This window comes from Macaca mulatta, chromosome 13, assembly GCF_049350105.2.
Source record: "Macaca mulatta isolate MMU2019108-1 chromosome 13, T2T-MMU8v2.0, whole genome shotgun sequence".
In the NCBI taxonomy this organism is placed as follows: domain Eukaryota; kingdom Metazoa; phylum Chordata; class Mammalia; order Primates; family Cercopithecidae; genus Macaca; species Macaca mulatta.
Genome location: NC_133418.1, coordinates 97,333,387 through 97,350,000, shown reverse-complemented (window position 1 = coordinate 97,350,000; position 16,614 = coordinate 97,333,387). Strand labels below are relative to the sequence as shown.

Below are 16,614 nucleotides of genomic sequence, written 5' to 3'. Positions count from 1 at the left end.
TCCACTTTCACTGTGACTCACCAGCACACTGGATCTGCTCAAATGTTGTTAGCTTTCATAGGAAAAACCATCACCCCTTCCAAGCTATGAGCCAGTAAGAAAGAATGATGCTACTACTAAGACAAGCTTCTTGAAAATTATTTCCCTCAGCTTATATGGTACTCCTAGGGCTATTTGCCTTATGAAAGCACTTTGTGAACTAAGCTATTATAGAAATGTTAAGTGGTATTAACAATACATTTAGAAGAGGTAAGATCCTGCATTTATATGTATCGTGAGCACTTTCATCCTGCCAGTTTATGATCATAGTGATTCAAAATCACCTTTTTAAGGAGGCATATGCACTGATAGGTGTTTTCACTGTAGACAGCGTATCTCCTGTGCTGCACCCTTCTGATTTGATCCTGACTCGAGGAACCTTGGATGAAGAGGATGAGGAAGCAGACAGCGATACTGATGACATTGACCACAGAGGTGAGAGGTGGCTGAGGTGGCCCATGGCAACAGAGCATCTGCTTATCCTCACATTGTTTGCCCATTATTGTTAAGCATGTAGCCAGTAATAGTGGGGGAGAGGAGATGGTAAAGGATACAGCACCAGAAAAGAGTTTCCTATATTGAGAGTTCTTGTCCTGTTTTCTGGCTGGTTAATACTGAGCTGATTACAGGCCTTTTGTTGGTCTTATGTCTTCTTATCTTTAGGTCCTAACTTGATTTGAGGGATCCAGGACGTTTGTTTGTTGTTATTCGTATTTTGTTTTAAGAATATGTAAGGGCTGGGTGTGGTGGCTCATGCCTGTAATCCCACTGCTTTGGGAGGCCAAGACAGGAGGATTGCTTGAGACCAGGAGTTCTGGACAAGCCTGGGCAACATAGTGAGTCTCAGTCTCCACAAAAAAGAAAAAAATAGCTGGGCGTGGTTACTCACACCTGTAGTCCAAGCTGCTTGGGAGGCTGAGGTGGGTGGGTTGCTTGAGCCCAGAAGTTTGAGGCTATCGTGAGGCCACGATGCCCTGCCAGAATCTGATTCTTGAAACAACCATAGGCTTGGCGCGGTGGCTCACGCCTATAATCCCAGCACTCTGGGAGCCCGAGGTGGGCAGATCACCTGAGGCCAGGAGTTTGAGACCAGCTTGGCCAACATGGCGAAACCCCATCTGTACTAAAAGTACAAAAAATTAGCTGGGCTTGGTGGTGGGCACCTGTAATCCCAGCTACTTGGGAGGCTGAGGCAGGAGGATTACTTGAACCTGGAGGCGTAGGCTGCAGTGAGCTGAGAGCTCATCATTGCACTCAAGCCTGGGTAACAAGAGTGAAACTTGGTCTCAAAAAAAAAAAAAAAAAAAAAGGCCGGGCGGCTCACACCTGTCATCCTAGCACTTTGGGAGGCCGAGGTGGGTGGATCACGAGGTCAGGAGATCGAGACCATCCTGGCTAACACAGTGAAACCCCGTCTCTACTAAAAATACAAAAAAATTAGCCAGGCGTGGTGGCGGGCACCTGTAGTCCTAGCTGCTCAGGAGGCTGAGGCAGGAGAATGGCATGAACCTGGGAGGCGGAGCTTGCAGTGAGCTGAGATTGTGCCACTGCACTCCAGCCTGCGTGACAGAGCAAGACTCCGTCTCAAAACAAACAAACAAACAAAAAAACCAACCATAGGATTTAGGTCTTAGCTATGGCCAAGAGCAAACCTCGTTATTCTTTGGCTGGGTTTTACATGTAAATTGCCTCATTTAATCAGGTTTGTTAAGATGTAATTTACCAACAGTAGAACTCACCTTTTTGAGTATATAGTTTGATGAGCTTTAACAAATATATACTTTCTTGTAACCACCATCACAATTGGAGTGTAGAACATTTCCCTCGCCCCCCAAAACTTCCTCATGCCCCCTTTTTTTCAGTCCCCATCCTGAACACCTAGTGCCTGGCAACCACTGACTGATTTCTGTTCCTTTGATCTTTCCTTTTCCAGAATGCCGTAGAAATAGAATCACAGTATTTAGCCTTTTACATTTGCCTTTTTTGACTCAGCAGTGTAGTCTCTCCGTGTTGTTGCATGCATCAGTAGTATATTCTTTTTTTTTGCTGAGTGATACTCCATTATTGTAGATGTACCACAGTTTATCCATTCCCCAGTGGATTGATGTTTGGGTAGATTTTAGCTATTATGAGTAAAGCAACTATAAACATTTCCAAATAGATCTTTGTGTAGACATATGTTTTCATTTCTCTTGGTTAAAAATACCTACAAGTGGGACCTTATTTTAGTTACTATGAGGGAGGTATTCTTTCTACTTATAAAGAAACGACATTTTGGGCAGTATGATAGAGCATGCTTCTAGGAGACATTTCCTTTTTGAGGGAAGTGAGTACTTAGTTTCTTAGAAGTAACGTACTGTTTTCTGATGGATGGGTGACAGGGGCTCTAATCAGTTTATCTAATGAAAGAGTTGAAAAAGAATTGCCCTTTTTCCTTGCAGTTACAGAGGAAAGCCATGAAGAGCCAGCATTCCAGAATTTTATGCAAGAATCGATGGCACAATACTGGAAGAGAAACAATAAATAGGAGACTTTAGGACACTTCACTTGTTTCTAGAAGTCCAGAATTTTGGACCTCCACGTGAAAGAACTATCCTTACCTCTGACTGGGGGCTCCCATAAGGGACAATTTTCCTCAGAGTAGCAGAGTTTCTCTTATTAGAGAAATCTTGTGACTCAGATGAAGTCAGGGATAAAAGATCCTTGGACCTGGCAGGTTAACACTGATTATCCCTTGGCCTTTCCCTTGTATTTATGCAAGGAAGGATATACTGAGCTGATACTCTTCCAAGCCTACAACTTCAAGTTTATCATCTGAACTCAAGTACTTTTGCTGCTGAGGAATGGAATCAAAAGAACATAGTCTCCTCATGACCACCTCAGATCTCTATTATTAGGCTAGATGTGTAGCCTTTACTCCCCCAGCTTCTTGCCCTTGACCCTGCACCGTGAGTTGCCCTTCTATTAGCAGCTAGGGAAAAGGGAAACATGAGCTTATCCAGAACAGCAGCAGAGTCTCCTTGGCAATCAACCAACGTTGCTACGAAATATGCCTCACACTGTATAAGCTCACTATAGGACATCAGGTTTGTTGAAGAAAATGGGCAAGACATGATTAATGAATCAGAATCCTGTTTCATTGGTGACTTGGATAAAGAGTTTTTAATTTTAAATTTGTTGTAAGACTGCTTGTCATGATTTCAAATTAGAAAATTATATAACTGCAAATAGCTTCACTTCTCCTGTTCAACAGAGGCTTAAGGCCACATGTCCAAACTTGTCTCAATAAGGAGGTGATATTTTACTAAAGTTTCCCACGTGCACATACTGAGTAAATACAGAGCTACGCCCAGTTTGTATTGTACTCTGAACTTAATGCAAAGTCTCCTTGGTGATTTACACAAAGGCCGTGGATTTGGGTCAGAGGCACATTTCATACATAACAGCCCTTATAAAGGTTTGCCCTGCCTCCACATTTTACAGTATCTTAAAACAGTACATTTCTTTTAAGGAATTTTATCTTTGTGAGTCAGTACTCAAACTTAGTGGTTCTCACAGTGTGGACCAGGAACATCAGTATCACCTGGGGAATTGTTCAACTCACCTCTTAAAACCTATGAACTCAGAAACCCTGGGGGTGGGGCCGAGCAGTCTGTTTTAGAAAGCCCTCCATGTGATTCTGATGCATAGTAGCCTATGACAATTCCAGACCAGGTGAATCTCAGATACTAATCCTCACATCACCCTTGTCTTGACCATCTGGTGCCTGTTCTGCAGTTTTAACATTCTGCAACAATAAGTGTTTTATTATAAAGTATTAATTTCAGTGCTCTATACTTAGGGGGAACCACTGGTCTCAAAATTTGAAACTATTCTTTAAGAGGAGAACATTCGCAAAGCAAAACTTAGGCATACTTGGTTTTTCTCTGTAGTACTTTTGAATGCTTTATCTTCCTTACAGAATAACTTGTCTTCCTTATGCTTTAAGCTCCAAAAGGGTAAGGAGTGTTAATCATCTTTGTATCCCTTGCACAGGACCTAGCAAATAATTGGTACTCAATGTTTGCTAGATGAAATAAATTCCCAGTTGGCTACTTTATGGAAACTGACTGCCTAATGGCCACTTTCATTATAAACAAAGGAAAATGAAGGTAAGACTGCAACAGAGGCCAGGCGCAGTGGCTCACGCCTGGAATCCTAGCACTCTGGGAGCCTGAGGCGGGCAGATCACTTGAGGTCAGGAGTTTGAGACCAGCCTGGCCAACATGGTGGAACCCCATTTCTACTAAAAATACAAAAATTAGCTGGGTGTGGTGGCACGTGTGTGTAATCCCAGCTACTCAGGAGGCTGAGGCAGGAGAGTAGCTTGAACCCGGAAGGCAGAGGCTGCAGTGAGCCAAGACTGCACCATTGCACTCCAGCCTGGGTGATAGAGCAAGACTCCATCTCAAAAATAAATAAATTTTTAAAAAAGACTGTGACAGAAAGGGTTTAGATAAATGTGCTAAAGAGTTACAACTGGCAAATGTATAAATTATATGTTAAACTATAACCTCATTTTAGTTCTATCATATTCATTCTCAATACCTGGGACATTTAAGGCATTCAATAATGAATTAAAGCTGTGCCTTATTTTGGTCTATATTAAAGGAGTGGTCTAAATTTTACAAGATGTATTCTGCATCAGAAAACCAAACTTCAGCAGTTTTACATGTTGGCATCCATTACCAAGGCATGAAGCAACACATTTGCTAATTATTCCTAATCACTACAGTGCTACAACATTTACTTAATAAATACTGATTCGGTACTTAAATGTACAGATAGTCTGATGGATGAGTAACCACAGTTACATTGTTCAGGACAATGATATAAAGTTGAAAGGTGCATATTACTATGCTTTAAAGGCTGCCTTTACAGTAGCAGAAGCAAAGTGTGCTTAATGGACTGCTGTCCTCTGATGACCAAGCAAATGCAACAAATGAAATATGCACAAGGTTGTCCTTGGACAGTACTTGTTTGCTTTGCTCACAAAGGAGAAAAGGAAAGAAACAACTGAAAATATGTATATGGTGAAAATATGTGAGTCTGAGCAGAAATAACAAAGGCCAAAAGGATGAGGATAGATGGAATAAATCTAGAGAAGAATATGTGGATGATAGGAGAGAGCTGTCTGAATAAGCAAAAGGCTGTCACTGTAGACCTCTGATCTTATAAATAAGACACTTCAAAAGCAGCAAAAACAGTTTTAAGAAGGTGACTAACAGATAAGGTATGTTGTGTTTCGCTATTTCCTGTTAGGTATTAGTAATGGATTCCCAACGACCTGAGCCAAAAATGAATCAAGTTAAATGAAAACTGACATCTGATATGAGCATATATTATGAGTCTATTCAAGCACAGTTTTGAAGTTAGCAAACACCTAAATCCTCACATCCCTGTAAGGTAGGTCAAAGAAGTATGATTCTCAGTTGTACAAGAGAAATGGCTGTAGAGAAGCTAAGTAACATGTCTAGTCATAGTTAAGACAACAGTCGAGGACGGTGCTTTGCTTTGATTGCCATGCCAGCATCATATTTCATCTGTGAAAGGTGGCTTGGTTGTGGAAAACTATAAAAACTGGATGCAAAAGTAAAATGCAACCTTGTTTGGTGATGTCCAGGTCCTCTGGAATAAGGAAAAACCACTTGTGTTTAAGAACAGGAGTCAAATCAATTTTTATGGAAACAGATTCTAATACAAAAACGTTTTCTGTTGGGTCTAGTAGGTCTGGACAAAAAATCTCCCTCTTTTCCTTTTATATTTTCCTCATCCTCTTCTTGCAGCGCTGGTTGAAAACAGGGGAGGACCCCATGAGGCTGTCAGTGGAGTGGGAACCATAGCTGCTATCTGAGTCATCAGGGCTCTGAGGAATCCCAGCTTCACTCATGCCTGACATGGGCTCCTCGAAGACATCGCTGCCCAGCACACCATGCCCAGAGACATTGCCTTCTTCACTCTCTTGAGGCTCCATTTTCACATGGGCCAGATTCCAAAGAGGAGAAGCATTTACCTCTGCACCTAGAAAGAGAGGAAAGGTGGACATACACCTTGTGGTAAGCCAAGTGTAGAACAAAGTAGAGTAAATATATCACTCAGGACCAACTAATATTCTTTGAGCTCAGTTTTCACTCTGATTCTGTACTTGTCAGGAGAATATGGTTGTTATTCTCTGCTTCAAAAAGTTAACCATCACAAAAAATTACCAGCTCTGATTATCTTCTTTTCCATTTCTTCTACCTTTCTTTCCTCTACCTCACCCACTCCCATTTTCCCTAAACCAGGGAAGTGAAGCTAGGCAGGTGGAAAGATCCCCCGTCTCACAGCCCAAAGACATGCACAACCACAGGCCTTGTTCAGCTCTTTAGTTTGCCTGTCCTTCCTTCTTTTATGGGGCCATCTTGTTTTCCTGCCTTTTGTTTGGGTCTCTGGTCATCTCTCACATTATGAAAAGGTAATGGTCACTACATAATGCTAACAACAGTTCTCTACCTGGTGTCCTTTGAAGAGACATGGTCCCGAAGTCCGTAACAATTTCTCTTTGGCTCTCCCATCTCTCTATGTGTTCTAGCAATGCTGCTCTCTTACGGTTATTCTTCCATAGTGAAAGGCTGTCTGCCCAACACTTTTAAAAGTACGACCTAATTCCATTTAGACCGCATTTGAGGATTTGCTATTTGAGTCATTTGTGCATTGATGAAATGACAATTTATATGTGTAAATAACTGAGTGCCCAGGCTAATTGGCAACCTAACTGACACATAACCAGTTAGTTGTCCTGGCTCCTAAGGTAATCACAGAGCCTGGAAAAAGAAGCCAGATACCTCTAACTGGGAAGCCTTTTTTTTTGTTTTGAGACAGAGTCTTGCTCTGTCGCCCAGGCTGGAGTGCAGTGGCACGATCTCGGCTCATTGCAAGCTCAGCCTCCGGGGTTCACGCCATTCTCCTGCCTCAGCCTCCCGAGTAGCTGGGACTACAGGTGCCCACCATCATGCCTGGCAAATTTTTTGTATTTTTAGTAGAGACGGGGTTTCACCATGTTAGCCAGGATGGTCTTGATCTCCTGACCTCATGATCCGCCTGCCTCGGCCTCCCAAAGTGCTGGGATTACAGGCATAAGCGACCACACCTGGCCGGACGCCCTATTTCAGTGTCTTTCATCTTCCATTTGTTAAGAGTACTTTAGCAGGGAAGCAAAACTCTGAGAACATCCTTGAGCAATTACCACTCTCCCATCTATCTGGCAGCTGTCTTATTCAATGAAGTACAAGCATCAGGAAGGACCAATACAGAATACTAAAAAAAAAATACTGAAGGAGGAAGGGGATAGCTTCCCAACCAGCTGGATCAGCTGAATCAGCCTTGGTAATCAACAGGACAACACATATTGCATCTACATCTTAACTAGGGATTATTTTAAAGAATGCCTGTAAAGCTGCTAATCCTCTCTTCACTAATTAGAAAGAGAAGAATGCTGAGATCTCTAGATAGGTGAAACTGTATTCATTTTAGGACTTTCCATTGTGTCCACTGCTGCTTTTGTTCTTCTACTTCTTGAGCTTGATTCCAAAAAGTGAAAAGTACTGAAACTGGCAGATCTCCCAGAATCAAAATGAGCAAGTTTATTTGTCTTACTTGAAGCCTGTGGTGAAGCTTCAACCTCCAGGTTAGATGGGAAGCGTTCACTCTGAGCCCCAAGCACTCCCATAGGCAGTGACTGGTCTCCAGAAGCAAGGTCAGCCTCCAGCTCCTCACTGACAGGAAAGGTGATGTCGCTCACAGGTTCCTCCTTGATCTTCACAGGTTTCATGTCCTCTGTGGCCTTCTCAGGATTGACAATCCTTTCATATTCTTCAGAGAGTTGCTTACTAATCTGTTGGCAAGCAAGAGTCAATTTTCCAAGGAAATGTTAAAAGCAAGTTGTATAGTCAGCTTGTGACATCCCATGGAGAAGCCAACAGAACACGAATAACAGAATTTTAAAACATTCACTGCCAATGGTAGGGATTTGTTTAAGGTGTTGAGTTTGCATTTATGAGTGATAGAGATATGTAAAGAAAATTGGTTTGGCAGAGAATGTGTATGTCATTAATTAAAAGTAACATAAAGGTAGCCGGGCGTGATGCTCACACCTGTAATCCCAGCACTTTGGGAGGATGAGGCGGGTGGATCACCTGAGGTCGGGATTTCAAGACCAGCCTGACCAATATGGAGAAACCCCATCTCTACTAAAAATACAAAACTAGCCGGGTATGGTGGCACATGCCTGTAATCCCAGCTACTTGAGAGGCTGAGGCAGGAGAATCGCTTGAACCCAGGAGGCGGAGGTTGCGGTGAGCCAAGATTGCGCCACTGCACTCCAGCCTGGGTGACAAGAGCGAAACTCCGTCTCAAAAAAAAAAAAAAGTAACATAAAGGTAAAAAGTGTTAAAACAGAACTGGGACAAAAGATTACATTTTTTTTTGGCTATAAAAATTAACAGGAGGCTGGGCACAGTCATTCACACCTGTCATCCCGGTACTTTGGGAGGCCAAGGCGGGAGGACCACTTGAGCCTAGGAGTCTGAGACCAGCTTGGGCAACATCTAGTGAGATCCTATCTCTACAAAAAAAAAAAAAAGAGCTGGGCATGGTGGTTCACATCTGTGGTCTTAGCTACTTGGGAGGCTGAGGTGGAACGATCACTTGAGCCTAGCAGGTTAAGGCTGTAGTGAGCTGTGATTGTGCCACTGCACTCCAGCCCAGGCAACCCTGTCTAAAAAGAGGAAAAACAAATTGACATATGTATCCTAGGTGAATAATCAATGGTGTGGGAAATCTGGATCACTTAGCAAAGACTTTTCTTGGGTGTTAAATATTTTAGACCTGCAGAGACTGAAATAGTGAACAAATGACTTAAGAGCACAAGGGCTGAAGAGGTTAGCTGGTTCCAACCAAAATCACCCCTCACCAACCCATCCTCCAGGCAATATCATTTTACTTTTTTTCATGGCACTTAACATTATACAAAATTGTATTTTTGTAAGTATGTGCTTAGAGACAGCTAAGTCTTGCTATATTGCCCAGGCTGGCCTTAAACTTCTGGCCTCAAACAATCCTCCCACCTCAGCCTCCCAAGCAGCTATATTAGAGATATATATTACAATTCTAGTCAAACCATTATATTAGCTGCTTGGGAGGCTGAGGCGGGAGGATTGCCAGTAGGAGATCTATGTTTTCTTTTTTTTTTTTTTCAGACAGGGTCTTGCTCTGTCACCCAGGTTGGAGTGCAATGGCACAATCATGGCTCGCAGCAGCCTTAACTTCCTGGTCTCAAGTGATCTCACCTCACACTCCCGCGTAGCTGAGACCACAGGCATGAGCCACCATGTCCAGCTAATTTTTATTTTTAAATTTTCTATAGAGATGGGGGTCTCACTATATTGTCCAGGCTGGTCTTGAACTCCTGGCCTCAAGCAATCCTCCCACCTCAGCTTCCCAAGTAGCTGGGATTACAGGTATGTGCCATCATGCCCAGCTCCTGAAATTGTTTTGATCATTTTTTGTTGACTTGTGTTTGTTTCCCTTCAAAAACAATGTACGCTCAGGTAACTTAGTAACTGCTGAATCCCACAATGCTTGACTCTCAACAGGCACTCAATAAATACTTGATGAATAAAGTCAGACTACCTGCATTCTCTCAGATTCCATATACTTGTGGATAGTTTCTTCCAGAGGAAGTATCTGTGAATGTGGCCATTCATTGACTAAAGGAGACCCATTTGGCCAGGAACATCGCTAGGGCCATCATAAAAGTATGTTAAGTTCACTCGGTTCCAAGACTCTGTGCTCTGCACTCTAGACCAAGTGCTGTGGGATCCTGCTGAACACTCCTAGATTGCACAGACATCTGTGCCCACTTTTCAACAGGGTCGCCTCACCTGTAGCATGTAACTGTGATAGTCCTTGATGCGGTGCTGCCAGAACTTCTGGAGGGAGAGCACACTGCCGATACCCACTTCATGGAATACCTGCTCCATCACATCTGGAAAAGGAGTCTGTCCCAGCCGGGCCTCCCGGTCCACAGCAAAACGCAACAACTTGGTAAACTTAAGGCAATACTCATGTGCCACATCAGTTAGGGTCTCCAGGACACTTTCATTAGCACAGTCAAAGCCTGCGTGGGCCAGGATTGTGGCCACTGCCTGGTAAAGGAGCTGCCGACAGGAGTGCCAGCTGAGTTCAGTCACAGGTTCCCCTTTCCCACTGAAAGTGGAGATATGATGGTGTTATTAATGTTCTTGCAAAGGGGTGACCTCACCTGTCTCCCCAGAAGTTTTACAATTCCAGTCAAGCCACTAGCCTAGCTTTCCAGGGAAATTCTATCCAAGTTACATAGCTCAGTTTCATCCTGCTGCTATCAGGACATGTCTTAGCAACCCATGGTTATATCTTTGAGCTCCTCCAAAGACATAGTTTGAATAGGCAATACATGTCTATAATACACAGTCCAAAAGGATATCTAGTGAAAAGAAAGTTTCCTTCTAGCAACTGTTAAATTTTGATCACTTTTAGGATTAAGTTTAACAGTATAGCCCAGACACTGCTCAGTGATGCTCTAATTATTTTACCACAACCTCGTTTTCATACATGCTGGGCAATATATTAATACAAACTTTTAGAAATTCGTAGTTCCAATAAAGAGATTCTTCACAGCTTGCCAGGAGTTTAAGATTCTTAGATTCTTATAAAATTACAAGGGACCATTTCAAAACAGGTAAGGCAACTCAATTTTATAAAAGCAATTTAAAACGTATATAGCTTATAAAGCATTTTCATCCTATCCTGTGTTGTGCAATGGGTAGGGTCTGCATTATTATTATTTCTATTTGCCAGGAGAGGAAACAGGTTCGGAAGGGCTGACTTGCCAAAATTTGTTTACATGTTATTAATAAGTGGTAAAGCTTCTGACTCCAGAAACCGTATCCTTCATAATACACCATTTTGCCCCAATCACCACTACAGAAATCTTAATATTTCTAAGAAAAAATTTAAGAAAGCTATTTGATCTAAAAATAACTTAAGAAGCTTTTAATAATTTACCCATCTCTTGAAATTTCCTATTGGCTTCTGCCTATCCCTGACAAAGGAATTTATTTTACCAATAAAAATAAAATAGAGCACAGAAAATCATATTTCCCTGGTTCATACTTGGCATGTGTCATCACGCACTGTACAAAAGTACCCGAGGGGTTATCCACCCACTAAACCCTGACCTGTTCAATAGCAACTATTGCAGTTTACATAATAGTTTTGAGAATAAGACAATTAATTGCCAAGTAACTTCATTTACTATCGTCATCATTTCTATGGCCAGTGTCTCTGGGCCAAAAGCTAAAGGCCTCAGAGGTACCTAATAAACAGAGACAACTAAACCAATATCACTTTCCTAGAATAATATGTGGACCTCTTTCAAAGGAAAATAATTTTTTGGTGCCCTCATAGCTGATGTGAATTATTTTTGTTATACAGTTTCTTAAATATGTATAAAATAAAACCATGTAAAAACGTTTGATGGTTATGGCTCTTACTAACACTATAAATTTGATACAAAACTAAAAATGAATAAATAACAGTATCAATTTAATATGATAGATAACATTATGTTGTTGAAATTAAATTGCCCTCAGTATGTGAATACAGTATTGATCACCACAGAGCAAGTTTTTTGAGTTGGGCATGTCTATGCTAGCATATATTTGCTGTGTATGTAATAACAGTTATGCCTCCCCTTTTCATTATTCCAGTGACTTCAGAACTTTTTATTACAGTGGACCTTGATATAATCTGGCCTTCACCTGGCCCAACTGCAATGCAACCCTTACGTATTTAGTCTATTTCTGTACTTTTCTCGTTAGTTTGGGAACCATTAAAATAGTATTATTGGTGGCCGGGCGCGGTGGCTCAAGCCTGTAATCCCAGCACTTTGGGAGGCCGAGACGGGCTGATCACGAGGTCAGGAGATCGAGACCATCCTGGCTAACACGGTGAAACCCCATCTCTACTAAAAAATACAAAAAACTAGCCGAGCGAAGTGGCAGGTGCCTGTAGTCCCAGCTACTCGGGAGGCTATGGCAGGAGAATGGTGTGAACCCGAGAGGCGGAGCTTGCAGTGAGCTGAGATCCGGCCACTACACTGCAGCCTGGGTGACAGAGCAAGACTTCGTCTCAAAAAAAAAAAAAAAAAAAATAGTATTATTGGCAACAGGTAGATGTAATAAATAACATATAATATCACTTGTGTAGTATTCTTGCCAAACATATTTAATCTGAATCTAATCTTGAGGAGATAATCAGCAAATCCAGTAATTGTGACATTCTACAAGTGACCTGAACTCATAAGACTCTAAAGAGGCATAACAACCAGATACAATGCATGAATCTTTGTTAGGTCCTGGACTCGGGGCGGGGGAAGATATTTACAAAAGATAATTGGAAGAATGTGAATATGAACTTATTAAGTAGTATTTAATGTTCATTTACTTTGGTGTGTTGATGGTATTATGATTATTCAGGAAAATTTCCTTATTCTTAGGATATGCATGCTGAGGAATTTAGGGGTGAAATATGGTGATGTCTGCAACTTCCTTTAAAATGTTTGGGGGAAAATGTGTGCATATACAAGTATGCATATATGTATGTGTATGTGTGTATATATGTGTATACACACACATGTGAGAAAGTAAATGTGGCAAAATGTTAAACATTGGTGAATCATGGTGAAGGGTATTTGGATGTTTGTTGACTACAACTTACACATTTCTGTAGGTTTGGCAAATTTCAAAATGAAAAGAAAAAAAGTAATTGTTTGGCATGAAATATAACTTGCACACTGACATCTAGTAGCAGCTCTAGGTTACAAGGCAGTCCCCTTCAGAGGATGTGGAGCAGGGCTTCTCAAACTTAAATGCACATACAAATCTCCTGGAGATCTTGTTAAAATGCAGATTCTGATTCAGCAGGACTGGATGAGGCCTGAGATTCTGCATTTCTAAAAACCTCCCAGGTGATGTTGATGCTGCAGATCTTGGATCAGATATTGAGTAGCAGGGATCAATAATATTTTTATATTATTCTTTTTTTTTTTTTTCCCCGACAGGGTCTCAGTCACCCAGACTGGAGTGCAGTGGAGCGATCTGCAATCTCTGCCTCCCCTGGGTTCAAGTGATTCTCGTGCCTCAGCCACTACACCTGATTAATTTTTGTATTTTTAGTAGAGATGGGGTTTCCCCATGTTGGCCAGGCTGATTTTGAACTCCTGGCCTCAAGTGATCCACCCACCTTGGCTTCCTAAAGTGTTGGGATTACAGGCTTGAGCCACTGTGCTCAGCTTATATTATTATTTCTTAAACTATGTTATCAAAATGAAAACACACAATTTAAAGATTTTTGTATAGACTTGTGGATTCCTAAAAATACCAGAATAAGTCCATGAATCCCAATTTGAAGACACCGAGTTAAACCCATAATATATTTTTTATATTAAAGAGAAAGACTAGATCCTAAGAACTATGAGGCCATGGCCTTTTTTACATACCAGTGTATTACCCTGCTCCTAGTAAAGTGCTTGGCACATAGTAAGCACTCAAAAAATTAAAAAATACAGACCCTGAATTCTGAAGACTGGCATTCAAAACTTAGACATCTCACTAATTACCTGAGAAACCTTGGCCAAGTCAATTACTCTTATCCTCATTTTCCTCGCGTGGAAATGGAAATGCTATTACAAGCTTAACAGGGTTGTTGGGAAGATGACTTGAGAAAAGTAAGATACAGCAAAGCCTTGCCTTACCGATAAAAGTCACTCTCTGGGTCACTGTGCCGGATCTGGAATGGTGCATTGGGATTTTTACAATCTAAAGGCAGGAGGTCATCAGGGAGAGGAGGTGACCCAGGGCACGAGGGAAGAGGTTCACTCTCTTCAGTTTTTACACCTTCTGTCTGCTGCTGATTCTGGGCCTGCGCTGTGGCAATAAGGTTGCGAAGTCGTCGGTTGTGCTGAATCAACTGAATCGTATGGATGGTGAGACTACATGGCTCTGAGGGGATGTCCAGCATAGTGGGGGGCTTCGGCTTGTTGGCTGAGGGTTGGTGCAGGGGTGGGTCATGGACTTCCACCAGACGGAACTCCCGTGGGAGCAAATCAAAGGAACTTCTGTTGGTCTGGCTTGATGATATTGGTATCTCTCCCCAGTATCTCAACATTTTGGAATAAGAAGAGAAGAGGTCTCAGGATAAATGTAGATGATAACCTAAAAGTAATGTGTTTAAATCCTGGCAACTTTAGATTATAGGCTTCTGTAGTGAAAAATACGAGGTCTAGCCAGTTATTTATGTAAACAGCAGGCTATTTGTGACCACTTAGAAAAATGTCAGTGTCAGCAAAACTGTAGGACCAAAGATGTTCTCCCTAAACAAGAGAAATGTAACTGTTAGATGCTGGTTATTGTCATACTATGACAATTCCTACTACACTGAACCACAGGGTAGAATTTGGGTCATTAGTAGACCAATAGCTACAACAGCATCTGGAGCTCTAGTATCCCTATTTCCATCTCACTCACGAACTCATTACCAGAACTACCATCATGCTCAATCCTGAACAATAAGCAAGGCCTGATAAAGTATCTTGATACATCTGTGCTGGATCAATAGGAGAAAAGCAAGTAGCGTTAAAGATAGTAAGAAGTAGTTCTTATTATGTGTATCTTAGGCATGGTCCTGCTGGAAAAATTTATGAACCACTAATATAAATAGCATTATGCTTTCAACTTTTGCAATATAGAATGTGAGGAATGTGAGAGATTTCTGCTGCCTCCTAATTGGTATCCCTTCCTCCAATCTCTCTTTGTATGTAATCTATTCTCTACACTGCTGCTAGACTTACTCTTTTTAAAACTTAAATCTAATGGCTTCCCATTGCCTACTGGAAAAAGTCAGAATTCCTTGGCTTATGATTCAACAAAATTCACAATCTGGTTTCAACTCACCTTTGCAGATTCATTGTCCATATGTCTCTTCAAGTTCAACAAACATTTATCAAATGCCTGGCATTCTGTGCGGGTCAAAGACTGATAATGTGAGATCCTTGCCCTGAGGTGAGGAAGAGAAACAGAAGCAGAATATTTCAATATGAAAGTACGTGGTAAGTACTGTTCTAGAGGTATATGGACCTGGGGTAGTGGAAGCACAAAGGAGGAACTCCCTGGGTGAAATGACTACCTTTGTTCTAACAACGTTATACTACTCAGTTTCTTGAGAATGCTGTCCATTTCCACAGTTGACACTTCCAGCTGTGAACTCTGCCAGAAATGCTCTGCCAACCCTGCACATCCCTGGCAGACTCATATTCAAGTACAGCATAAGTCCCCACCCTCCGTCATTTCCCCAGTGCATCTCCCTTTCTCTATTCTCACAGTGCTTTGCATGTCTACATCACAGCATTTATCTTTGGATTTTAATTAGTACTTATCACAATAGATTTTTTCCTCCCATCTATTTCTTATGGCCATGGTCTTGTTACAGGGCCAGGCACAGAGAAATATCTATCTGGCATTTGCTGAATGTTTACTATATACCAGACTTCACCTTTTTTGTTTGTTTCTTTTTTGAGACAGGGTCTCACTCTGTAGCCCAGGCTGGAGTGCAGTGGTACAATCATAGTTCACTGCAGCCTCAACCTCCTGGGCCCAAGAAATTCTCCCATCTCAGCCTCTGGAGTAGCTGGGACTACAGCCGTGCACCAGTATCTTTTTTTTTTTTTTTTTTTGGCGAGACAGGGTCTCGCCATGTTGCCCAGAGGGCCCCTCTGGAACTCCTGGGCTCAAGCAACCCTCCCGCCTCAGCCTCCCGAAATGTTGGGATTACAGGCATGAGCCACCGTTCCGGCTGACATTTATTGTTTAATTCAATTCTTCCAACAACCCTATGAAGCTAATAATCTTATCCCCATTTTTCAGAGTGAGGGCTGAGGCCTAGTGTCTTGCCCAGTGTCACAAATGGCGAGGTCGAAAATCGAGTCTCCAGAGTCTGCACTCTTAACCACTAAACTATTCTGCCTTAATAATTAATTTCAGAAAAAAATAAATGAATGAACGAAATAAAAAAAAAAAAAAGTCGCCCTCTTCCCTTACTTTACCGAAAGGAGCAGGAAGAACAGGCACTGAGCCCAAGGAATGCCCAAGTCCCTCCAGGGGTTTTCTCGGTCACGGTCCGCCGGCGCAGGCGCCTATCAGAGGGTCCTGAGGTCGCCTACTGTCCAGAGCAGCCGGAAAAAGGGGAGGTCTGGACCTGAACCGAGACAAGGAGGTACCACACTACTCACTGCTGCCTCACAGAGCGGGCTGGGCGGCTGTCTGGACCCCGAGAGGCCTGAGGCAAGGGTCGCGTCAAGCCCCAAAAGCTGGTTTGTTGATTAGTGAGCTAAGACCGCCGGAAGCGCTTCTTCTCACTCAAGCTATGCAACAGGAAGTCATTACGATCTCGTTGTAACCTCTA

At 42.1% G+C, this 16,614-nt stretch overlaps 2 protein-coding genes across 20 annotated transcripts in view; one reads left to right on the top strand and one right to left on the bottom strand.

Annotated features, from left to right (window-relative positions):
• The window catches only part of GPN1 (GPN-loop GTPase 1), a 21,660-nt gene extending 18,448 nt beyond the window's left edge, over nt 1-3,212 (top strand). For all 8 annotated transcript variants that reach the window (XM_077959832.1, XM_077959836.1, XM_077959834.1 and 5 more), the window contains 2 exons: nt 367-474; nt 2,481-3,212. In XM_077959832.1, coding sequence (XP_077815958.1) covers nt 367-474; nt 2,481-2,566 — 194 coding nt within the window. In that variant the 3' untranslated portion in view covers nt 2,567-3,212. The remainder of the gene's footprint in view (nt 1-366; nt 475-2,480) is intronic.
• Nucleotides 3,213-4,662: 1,450 nt separating this feature from the next.
• On the bottom strand, nt 4,663-16,536 carry SUPT7L (SPT7 like, STAGA complex subunit gamma). 12 transcript variants are annotated; one of them, XM_015111921.3, is made up of 6 exons: nt 16,251-16,536; nt 15,108-15,210; nt 13,910-14,527; nt 9,999-10,323; nt 7,714-7,951; nt 4,663-6,099 (listed from the first exon to the last, which is right to left on the bottom strand). In XM_015111921.3, the coding sequence occupies exons 3-6, from the start codon at nt 14,320-14,322 to the stop codon at nt 5,837-5,839; spliced, it is 1,239 nt and encodes a 412-aa protein (XP_014967407.1). In that variant the 5' UTR covers nt 14,323-14,527; nt 15,108-15,210; nt 16,251-16,536; the 3' UTR covers nt 4,663-5,836.
• Between the last annotated feature and the right edge of the window lie 78 nt (nt 16,537-16,614).